Source organism: Raphanus sativus, chromosome 4, assembly GCF_000801105.2.
Source record: "Raphanus sativus cultivar WK10039 chromosome 4, ASM80110v3, whole genome shotgun sequence".
NCBI lineage: Eukaryota > Viridiplantae > Streptophyta > Magnoliopsida > Brassicales > Brassicaceae > Raphanus > Raphanus sativus.
Genome location: NC_079514.1, coordinates 19,032,689 through 19,043,059, shown reverse-complemented (window position 1 = coordinate 19,043,059; position 10,371 = coordinate 19,032,689). Strand labels below are relative to the sequence as shown.

At 37.6% G+C, this 10,371-nt stretch overlaps 1 protein-coding gene and 2 long non-coding RNA genes across 14 annotated transcripts; 2 read left to right on the top strand and 1 right to left on the bottom strand.

The window, feature by feature from the left end:
• Window positions 1-384: 384 nt before the first annotated feature.
• Window positions 385-2,642, top strand: LOC108827155 (uncharacterized). Of its 5 annotated transcripts, none has more exons than XR_008944655.1 (7): window positions 385-781; window positions 893-1,017; window positions 1,184-1,257; window positions 1,352-1,521; window positions 1,634-1,752; window positions 1,835-1,942; window positions 2,066-2,642. It is a non-coding gene; the product is annotated as an uncharacterized LOC108827155 (long non-coding RNA). The 5 variants fall into 5 exon arrangements; XR_001945609.2 differs by having other exon boundaries at window positions 386-781; window positions 893-986; XR_008944656.1 differs by having other exon boundaries at window positions 893-986; window positions 1,184-1,521; window positions 1,634-1,728.
• A 1,298-nt stretch (window positions 2,643-3,940) lies between these two features.
• On the bottom strand, window positions 3,941-5,570 carry LOC108832743 (uncharacterized). Of its 8 annotated transcripts, none has more exons than XR_008944503.1 (5): window positions 5,226-5,570; window positions 4,807-5,080; window positions 4,509-4,733; window positions 4,367-4,441; window positions 3,941-4,283 (listed from the first exon to the last, which is right to left on the bottom strand). It is a non-coding gene; the product is annotated as an uncharacterized LOC108832743 (long non-coding RNA). The 8 variants fall into 8 exon arrangements; XR_008944502.1 differs by having other exon boundaries at window positions 4,367-4,434; XR_001946558.2 differs by having other exon boundaries at window positions 4,367-4,567; window positions 4,638-4,730.
• A 762-nt stretch (window positions 5,571-6,332) lies between these two features.
• LOC108854978 (probable inactive histone-lysine N-methyltransferase SUVR2) lies at window positions 6,333-10,284 on the top strand. The gene is made up of 11 exons (XM_018628659.2): window positions 6,333-6,556; window positions 6,867-7,070; window positions 7,153-7,206; window positions 7,297-7,335; window positions 7,427-7,682; window positions 7,803-8,935; window positions 9,083-9,345; window positions 9,509-9,575; window positions 9,672-9,722; window positions 9,847-9,943; window positions 10,035-10,284. Exons 2-11 carry the CDS (start codon window positions 6,888-6,890, stop codon window positions 10,061-10,063), a joined length of 2,172 nt encoding a protein of 723 aa, XP_018484161.2. The 5' UTR covers window positions 6,333-6,556; window positions 6,867-6,887; the 3' UTR covers window positions 10,064-10,284.
• The last annotated feature ends 87 nt before the right edge of the window (window positions 10,285-10,371 follow it).

Sequence of the window (10,371 nt, the reverse complement as noted above, 5' to 3'; positions counted from 1 at the left end):
TTTTGTGAATTTTATTAAAATTTCGATTTTATTTATTTTATTTATTTTATTTATTTATTTTATTAATTAAATAATTATATTTTAAAAATTACCTGCTGAACAGGTCAACTTTTTGATTTGAAGGTTTTTTATGATACAAATGTCACTTTGAAGGTTAAAAGTGTCAGTGAAAAAACTTCAGGGTTTAAAGTGCTAGTAAGTGACACTCTGAGTGTTTTTTATGCGATTTTCCCCATCTTCTATTTATATAAAGAAAAGCACTCTTTTTTTTAGAGTGCCACGTCATTAATTAGTCTCTCCTACATGCGCCACGTGTCTCTTCTATAAAAGTGCTTAGTTTCATTTAATTGAGGATGAAATGTATTTGGGCTTCAGTTTGTATACGGATTTTATGTTTGGCTTAGCAACTCGAAATGTAATGAAACGCATCGTTTTCTGTTTAGGAGGATGAACCTATTCTTCATCTCCGCCATAGAAGAACTAAACTCGATCTAGCATTTTGAAACAAAGACGGTGGTGAGAATTAGGGTTAGCCGTCTTCATCTCAGTGATGAACGAGCTCCAGCAACAATGGAGATCAAATCGAGTCAGACGAATCGTCTTTGAGAACCTTGGTATCAAGCAGCCGCCGTTTCGTATTCGGTCCGGTCCCCTAGACGTTACAGGTTGTCTTCATTCATCGGATTTAAGAGATATTAACTCCACCAACGCGAATTAAGCAGGACGTCTCATTCAATGATACTCATCCAACTCTAAGGCGATTTTCTTTATCTATAAAAGGGTAAGCCTTATTATACCTTTGAACATCATCCTCACATTTTGTGATTCTTTAGAAAACAAAGAAAATCTCCAATCATGTCTAACTCATCTGTTTTTTCTTGGTGATTTGAAGGCTGGTCACTGTTTTTCCACCATCCAGGTGCGGTTGCTCGGATTCTGGGAGGCCAGAAGGTGGATATATATCTAAAATATATGCTTGGTTTCAGGTACTTTGGACATCATCGCCACAGTCGCGTGGTAGTGTCTTCGGCATTTTTTTTTTTTTTTTTTTTTTCTGTTAGCGGCTCTTTAATTTCTGATTTAGTTGTGCTCTTTAGTTGCGTTTGTTTTATTTGGGCTCAACACATTAACGAAATAGTTTATATCCAAAAACAGTGATTAATTATGTGTTATGGCATCTCAGTTGATCTTTGGAGTGCTGGCTGTGTTTTCTCTGAGATTCTAACGAGAAGACAACTTCTTAAAGGAAGAACCTAGGTGAGAAAGAGACCAAAAACAACATGCCGGATTTACTCATTCAAGATTGAAGTTTTTGATGACTTTTTTCTTGTGTGAGTTTGTTCTCTGTAAGATTGAACAACCACCATTGTGGGAAAAGAACCAGCTTCATTGTGAAACTAGCTAAGATGTTACCACAACATCAGTATGAAGGTTGTCTGAGTGAGCTTCTGAATAAAGCGGGGGGATTTATTATCTAATCCAGAGAAACGCAGAGCTGCCTCTTTTGCTCTCATGTGAAAGGTATAGAAAGAACCCTAAACTTTAATCAAATATCGAATGATATTACAATCATGAATATATACTTTAGACTGACAATGTTTTGGTCTTTTATGTGGTCTTGATATTCATTCAGTACTTTAACACAAAGCCTTACGCTTGGACATTATCTAAGTACCCTCCTAACACAAAGCCTTACGCTTGGATATGGAATCAACACTAAGTTACTAAGTACGGTGAAAAACTTCAACGAAGGTTTCAATCAATCCATTTTTCGCAAATATGCTTATATGTATGTCACATGTGTTGAGAGATTTAAATATATATATTTTTGCAGGGGAGGAGTTGGTATAAAGAAAAGCAATAACTTGGTATCCAAGAATACGGGAAAATCACGTACAGCAATCAAAGAGCCTAAACTCTTAATAAGTCACCAACCCAACAGGTATATATGTATTTCAGCAAACTATCCTCATCGATAATTATTGTATCAAATCTGTAAATAGGAATAAACTGATGCTTCAAAACCCCGGTTCTTCATTTATAAGTTGGTTTATTGCTTTCACAGTAAGCAAAAATGGAAGCCTAGACAGAAATCATTCTTCCAACGCAACCGGAGACATCTCAGTGACGACTCGAAGCGAGGAAAGAAAACGATGCAGCTTCAACACTTACTTATAATCAGCCTACTGGATCTGCGAGCCATCTTAGTATAAATGAAGACAAACTGAGCTTTCTCTGATAGCAAGTTTATTTAGCCTTATCTGATGTGTCACTGTTCTCTGGCGTACATCACAAGAAATCAGAAAAAATGGTGAGTCCGTTAGGCAGGCTTTATCGAAAGCTGAGACGAAACCAAAGATTTTTCACACAAATGGGATGAATGGTATTACGGAGGACTGAGAGTGATACCAGAGTTGGTGTTCGAAGACTATCAAGAATATTAAGAGTTATAAATGAGAGAAAAAGAACTACCATAGGTTTTAGCCAGTCATACACTTCGCATCATATGTAAATTACAAATTCTTCCCAGTTGTGTGTGTTATATGTTATAGTGTGAAGTTTGTTTATTGAAATTATGGTCATAGGATGGTAACTTGGTCGAGAATTAATAAGGTAGCCATTTCAAAATATTACTTAGTCTATTGGTTCTGTCTCCTCTATATATCACTGGTCACCATGTTTGACGAAGAAACAATATTCACCATGTTTGAGGTCTCACATTTCCTTGCAGTATTTTCGTTACCGTAATTTGCTCCAATTGATTTCAGCATCTATGCATTTGTCGACTCTATACTCTTTCACTGCGAGAAAAAAAATAAGTTATCAATGTCCTTAATTTCTTGTGGCCGCATAAAACAGATTGATTTTGCTCTCAATTATCTTGGCTTGACATTTTCCATTCAGCTTTTTGTTTGTAGATTTGATATAAACTCTAACTAATATAAATTTCATATACTAATAGATATTGAAATACATTTTCAGTATTTTTAAAAGTTACAAAATTATTTAAGAAATACAACATAAGTTAGTAAATTATATTTAATATAAGTTATAGTAAATATATTTTAACAAGTTATATATCAAAATTTATTTTAAATAAAATAAAAAACTATGTTTAATAATAACATATTGTAGTCAATTTTCTAAATATATAAAGAAACTAAATATATGTTTAGATATAAATATTAAAAATCATATCTACAAATTAATCTATAACATTTATTTAGAAATCGCAGTCTGTTATTTAGATAGTAAGGTTTACTTAATCTGTAACATAAAAAATAATAAAAATGTGTTTCTTAATTACAGTAAATCAACTATTTTCACATAGTTTTAGGTAAGCAATTATTAATATATAAATAACTAAAATATGAGTAAATTTAACTAATAAACATAAAAATAAAAAATAGTTCATGTTTTTAAAACCAGGGATCACATTTTTAATAAAACTTATACTAACAATTATAGAAAAATATTAAAAATGTAATATAATTATTTTATATGATTTTTAGTAATGAGATATTTTTATAATATCTAAAAAAATAATAAATAGCAAAATAAAATATTACAAGAATACATTTATATTTAAAATGTTTATATATTATTATTTTCTTATTTACCCGCCCGTAGGGCGGGTTGACCCTAGTTTACTATAATATAAAGTTATAAAAGTAGAAGCAAACCAATAATTACTTTAAAGTCATGATATGCAGATTTCGACCGGTAGTTGGATATGAAAAAGTCTTTAGAACATAAATCATTGTACTGTTGTGTCGACAACACTGGAAGTAGTGTCGTAAAATTCTTTTTTTAAGTTGTAGCGTTTTTGATTCAATTATAGGAATTCAGTCGTCAACTTACTATGTGCAGCTAACATATCAATTGACCAACTGTTATTAACTGAAACTGACTTGAGTTGAAGAATATTCAGAGAAGAAGATTAAAGGTCTGTAGTCTAGAAAGATTACTATATGCAAAAAAACAGACCAAATCCTGCGAAGAAGTCTGTTTGGAAAGTGGAATTGTGGTATCTTAGCATTACATAAACATATGGTTAAGTTATCTAAAATTCAGTGTGGTGATAGTTTACTCTTCTGAAATCGCAGGTTTTCCAACACCTGGTTTACGATCAACACATGGTTGTTCTTTATCCTACTTGAAAGGATATGAAAGAGTCTACCGAATGTCATATCTTCTAGCCGAAGGACAAAGGTTTCTTTCTCCCACCATTGCTGTCAAATCTTCTCCTTGCTTCTCGAATGTCTTGTACTTGCCTGCCGGATCTGTCAAACATGATCATTAGTTTTCTTATTCACTAAAATTCCATTGGAATTTAAAATATGGACCTCACAATGTGGTTACTGACCTTGGTGAACGACTGATTGTTTCCCTCTAATGGATTCAATTGCAGATTTCAAGCTCTTCTCAAACTACCTGAAATCTTAAGCAAAAACCTTGAAGTGAGAAACATATACTTCACTAATACATATGGGCTCTATGAAAAAAACCTTGAAAATCACGCCCCAACATTGAACCAACAGCTTGTACAGAGACCTGAAGTGACTAACTATATAACCAATTAGTAATAACTCTCCAAACAAAAAATAATAATTCAAACCCTGGTAGATATTCATTACCTTTGGTTGGCGTTGAATGAACTTATATATTGCTTCTGGAACCTTCGTGGTATCCATGCTGATCTTAGAGTATATCATGTGCGTTAAACCATTCTTCTGTTTCAAAAGAGATCCATTGGATGCTATGTTTTGAAAATATAATTGTTAAATCTAATTAGATATACTCTACCTGGTAACTGTGTAGTGGTGTTCGCTAATCCAACCAGTTCGGCCTGATTGCGGAACCGGAAGCATTCTTCGGGCAACCGGAGAAACCATTCACTTTACTCATCAAAGGATGTTGCCTCACTAAACCAGATTAGCAGAGGAGAGTCGGAGAGCCGGAGATTCTGAGCACACCGAGAGACATCAATTCCGGTGAGGGAGAACATCTTCCCGGCGGTAAGCTTCGAACGGAAACTCTGAAGCCGGCTGGCATTGATGGTAGCTTGAATCATGGTAGCCTAAAACATTGTTCAATTCATTGAAACACAAAATCAGAAAGTAATTTAAGAAAAAAACAGTGGTATTTTACTAAAATTACGAATAATCACGAAGAAAATCACCGGAATATTGCTAAATAAAAACAATTGGGAAGAACAAACTTACGTTCCTGCCCTCTCAGAAACTCAGGAGCCTTGCCTCAACGAAGGAGGTACATTTCCCGGCCTTCAGATCAGAGAAAAAAACCCTAGAGTTAGCTCTATGAGGATGAATAAAACAAATTCGAAGATCACCTCTATTTATACATAGATCACACCGCCTCTAAGCTTGAAGATTGCTTTGAATACACGTGTGTGGGAGCGATCTGAGTAGATTAATCACGAAATCTTAACTCAGAGCATTTCATTTGGTGAAGGAAAGCGGAAACGACACAATCTCGCCGTCGAAAGATGTGGGACGCCTCTCTCATTCTCTTCTCCGAAGAAATTAGGGCAGAGATGGTTTATGCTGTGCTGGGCCGAATAATGAACATTATCAGCAGCAGAAAGCCCATACAACGCACTAAAGAAGCCCACATCACTGAATCATTAACGAAACAGATCGCCAGACTTAAGAAGCTGGATCTGACGTGTCATGCTCTCCTTGCACGACTTTCCAGGCTGGCGATGACGTGTCTTCATGGGAGAGAAGCAACATCTTTTTATATATATAGATATTTTTGAAAAGTTTATGTATGCGCATGGCGCAGGAAAACTCCTAATAACATTATATAATTGGTTACTTTTGAACAAAAAATAACCATCTCGAACTATATAAATTAAGTATTTTTGGATATTTAAGTTATTTTAGATAAGTTTGAGTAGTTTAGATATAAAATATTCAAGTAGAATTGAATAGTTTGGTTATTCGGATAAACCCGAATCCATCCGGATCCGGGAGGATCTAACTCGAATCCGATCTGATTTTTTGTAATATTCGAATGAGACCATTTTTCAAAATCCGAAAAACCGATACCCGAATGGATAGTATCCATACCGGAAGGGTTACTCGAATGCTAGGCCTAAACCGAACCAAACAATTTTTTTTTCAATTGGGAGTTTATAAAGAGAGAGCTTTTCCAACTAAACTCGAATCGCTCAAGTGGAGGACAGAATAAAGTAATGGGTTCACCGTTATCCAGGCCTACTTGAGTCGACCCAATTAAGCCCGGCCCAGTAAGTGGAGGAGAGAATAAAGTAATGGGTTCCACCAGAGAGTGGCAGTCAACAGTGGGCGCATTGTGTAGCTAAACGAGCGACAGGAACGAAACGAGAGCACCTGGCACAGTTCTCGCGTGTTCTCACGCGCCGACGCAATACTCTTCCGTCGCCGCCGGCATTGGCTCTGAAGCCGTTCTCGTTCGTTTTACACGGGAAACGTTTCGCTACTAAGCATCCAAAACCCTCGACTTGTTCGCTCTACCAGCTTTCACTAAACCCTAACCCTCTCCACGTTTCGTAAGTTGTTGTTAAATTTGGGAGATCCTCTTATTTTTTGAGTATCGGAAAACGATATTTGTTGTCTTGAAGAGGATAATCGTTATTAGGGTTTGTTTTGCGTTTGTGAAAGTTAGATAACTTCTTAACAAGTGACACAGTCCCAAGCCCCTTAGCGCGTTTAGCTTCTAAATTTCGATCTTTACTGCTAGCTTAGATGTCTGGTTTCTTAGTTTTGTAATGTTTAACTGCTTTTAGCTTTTGTTTCTTTCCACATTTAGTAAGTTGAGAAGCTATAATTTCTCTTTCAATTTGTGTGTTGTTGTTGCAGAAGCTTGTTAGGATTAAAACTATGGCACCAAATGCTCATATCAAAAAAGCAATTACAGCTATGAAGGCTCTTGGAATTGATGAAGCGCAGACAAAGCCCGTCTTGAAGAACCTTCTCATCCTTTACGATAAGAAGTGGGAGTTAATAGCCGAGGACAACTACAGGGCACTCGCTGATGCTATCTTCGAAAGCCAAGAGACTCAGGTATCTATTTCTTTCTTCTCATATTTGATTCACTCTGTTCTTATCTCTCTACTTATGTCATTTTCATATAACACATGAAAAGGCCACTGAAGAGAAAAAAGGAAAGGAGAAGAAGGCCGACGAAGCTGAAGCCAGCGTATGTTATTTCCTCGCAATCTACCTTTTGTTAGTTCAAAGACTGTATTTCTTATTCCTTCTTCGCTTTGTTGTTGATCAAATCTTTCAGGCTGCAGAAGTTGACAGAGGAAAGAGGAAGGCGCATGAGGTATGCAAACTGAATATCTTTGTTTTGTTAAGAGTAATGTTTCTTCATGTTCTTGCATTCATTCAGCTTCTGCCATTTCATGTATTATTAGTCTGTCGAAGACGATGAAGATGCCTTGGATGAGCCTGAACGCCCTTTAAAGAGGCTGCGGCGCAGAGGTGAAGCAGGCTCTGTTTCGGCTTCAAACAGTCCCAGTTTAAAAGAGACTACAACTCGTGACCAAGAAATGGCGCCTGTCTTATTGCCATTTCATCCTCTACCAACCGAAGATGACCCTGATGCTGGTGCGCTCGTTATGCCAAAAGACGAGCCCGTTACAGATATTTTTTCCACTTCTACTAATCAAGGTACTTCTTGATAAATAGGACTAACTAAATCTTCCTTTCATTGCTTATTTGTTGTGATGAAGATACTTATTTCAAAACTGATACGTGTCTCGTGTCTCATCTCTTTGTGTCTTCCTTCAGATTCCTTGGAAAATGGGAACTCTTCAGCTCCCATGTCCGAGACGGAGAAAACAAATGGTCATCTGGAAGAGCGGCATGGTTCAACAGCAGCTACTGACGTTCCTCCAACAACTATCGAGAGAGCTAGTGAGCACACGATGGCTACAACCCCAGAAGGATCTTCAACACTTGCATTAGCTTCTTCTGCAACCGGTGAAGTGAAGATTAATCTGAGTTTTGCTCCTGCAACTTCCAGTCTGCATGCACCTTCTATGGATGAACTACGAAGAGCAATGGAGGATGTGTGTCTCCGGCAGTACAAAATACTGGACCCTAACTTTTCTGTAAGTCGTTTTTTGAACGACATCGCTAGCTCCTACCTGGAACTTGCAACCAAGGCAGATAAAACAGCCAACCAGTCGCCAGATAACCTGCCGTCTTTCACCACAAATGTTGATGCATTGAAGAAATCTGCAGCAGCGATGGCTTTTACTGCTGAGGGCAGTAATGACCTGGCAAATTCAGCCAACCAATCGCCAGAAAATTCGCAAACCAAGCCGGTTGATGTATTAAACAAGTCTGCTGCAACTACGGTCAGAAATGATGATGAATCCACGGGTTTGGTAGTTGTTCCCGAGTGCCAGATTTCTGCGGATGAGTTTAGAATGATCAGCATCGTCAGTGACATCACTCTTGCAAAAGAAGCTGTTGAGATTCCTTGGGTGAATGAATTCAATTCCAAGGTTCCTCCACCTTTTCGATACATAGCCCAAAGTCTTGTGTATCAAGATGCTGAAGTGAAGTTTTCACTTGGGAAAGTTGACCAATGCTGCTCCTCTTGCTGTGGAGATTGCTTGGCTCCATCAATGGCATGCAGTTGTGCAACTGCACTTGGTGGCTTTACATACACAAAAGATGGCCTCCTGCAGAAAGATTTCCTGGAAGAATGTATCTCCGAAGCCCGTGATACGCAGAAACAGTTGGTTCAGTATTGCAAAGAATGTCCATTAGAGGTTGCCAGAAACGAGGAGACTCTGGAGCCGTGCAAGGGGCATCGCAAGAGGAAGGTTATCAGAGAATGTTGGAGCAATTGTGGCTGTAGCGAGAAGTGTGGCAACCGAGTCGTCCAACATGGCATTCACACTAAGCTGCAGGTTTCTGCATCCACCTTACCATATTCCTTTTGCTAAGTGGTTCACTGTTTAATAGTGTTTTAACACCTAATATAATTTGATTACGCTTTGTTTATGCATATCAGAGAAATCTGAACAAAACAATTTCCTTTTAACTCCTTGAATCAGGTGTTTTTCACGTCCGATGGGCCCAGCGGGAGAGGTTGGGGACTCAGGACTCTAGAAAAGCTGCCGAAGGGGGCATTTGTCTGCGAGCTTGCTGGAGAGATATTGACCATTTCAGAGCTGGTCCAACGCAGGAACTCTGAGAAACTTACTTCTCCGGTAATACTGGATGCACACTGGGGTTCTGAACAAGTCTCAGGTGTCAACAGAGCTCTTTGTCTTGATGGAACGCACTATGGAAATATCTCCAGGTTCATCAATCACAGGTACAGGGATTTTTCGAGCACAGTTTCTTTAAACAGAGTTTGAATCGTTTGGTTTCGGCCATTTTCGAAATGCTTAGCCTTAGAAACTCGTTTGGTGAACTTAAAATTGGTTTTCTTCTCATTTTCATTACTTTCCTAACCGTAGTACTATATATATGTACAGATGCGTGGATGCAAATTTGATTGAGATCCCAGTTCATGTGGAGAATATGGACTCGCACTACTATCATGTATGAAACAAATCCTGGTTTCATTTCTAATCCCTTGTCTTATGTATGTTATGTTAAAACAATAATGGAAGCTACTCTGTGTTTTTTCTTTCTCAGCTTGGGCTCTTCACAACAAGAGATATCGAGGCCATGGAGGAACTTACCTGGGTGTGTTAGAAGTTTCTCCACCCACACTTTACAGATTTGTTTCGTTTAGAAACTTTCACAAGTTCGGATTCAAGTCATGTTTATTTTTTTGATTCTCTCTGAGAAGTGTTGGACTTACCTGCAGGATTATGGCGTGGAGTTCAACGATCAGGTGTATCCGACGCGTCCGTTCCATTGCCGATGTGGTAGCGAGTACTGTCTGAACGTTAAGCGGAGCAGCAGTGAGTTATTTGTCAAAAAGATGTCTAATTAATTGATACTTGAACTCTTGACTTTTGTTTGTAACTAATAATCAATTCTCTGATGGTGCAGAAAGCAAGAAGTCGAAGAAGAGAGCATGAGAGAGCTCAGTGTTAGTTTTTGAAGATGTGTGATGGTCCAGTCTCTTTTGTGAATGTATTGACAAAAAAACTCTTTTATTGTCAATCCGACAAAGCAAATAAGCAAACTTGGTCGGTGGGTCCGTCCATCTTAGGGGTTAGATTAGTCGAGGATGATGCTTGTCTTAATATTTTGTGATAACAGGCTTTTGCGTATATCTTAACTTAGGTTCTAATGGCTCTATGGCTTTGGTTTAACCATAAAAAACCTCTCTGTTTATACATGATTATGGTTTGACCTTAAACATATCTATTCCAATTCATGATTT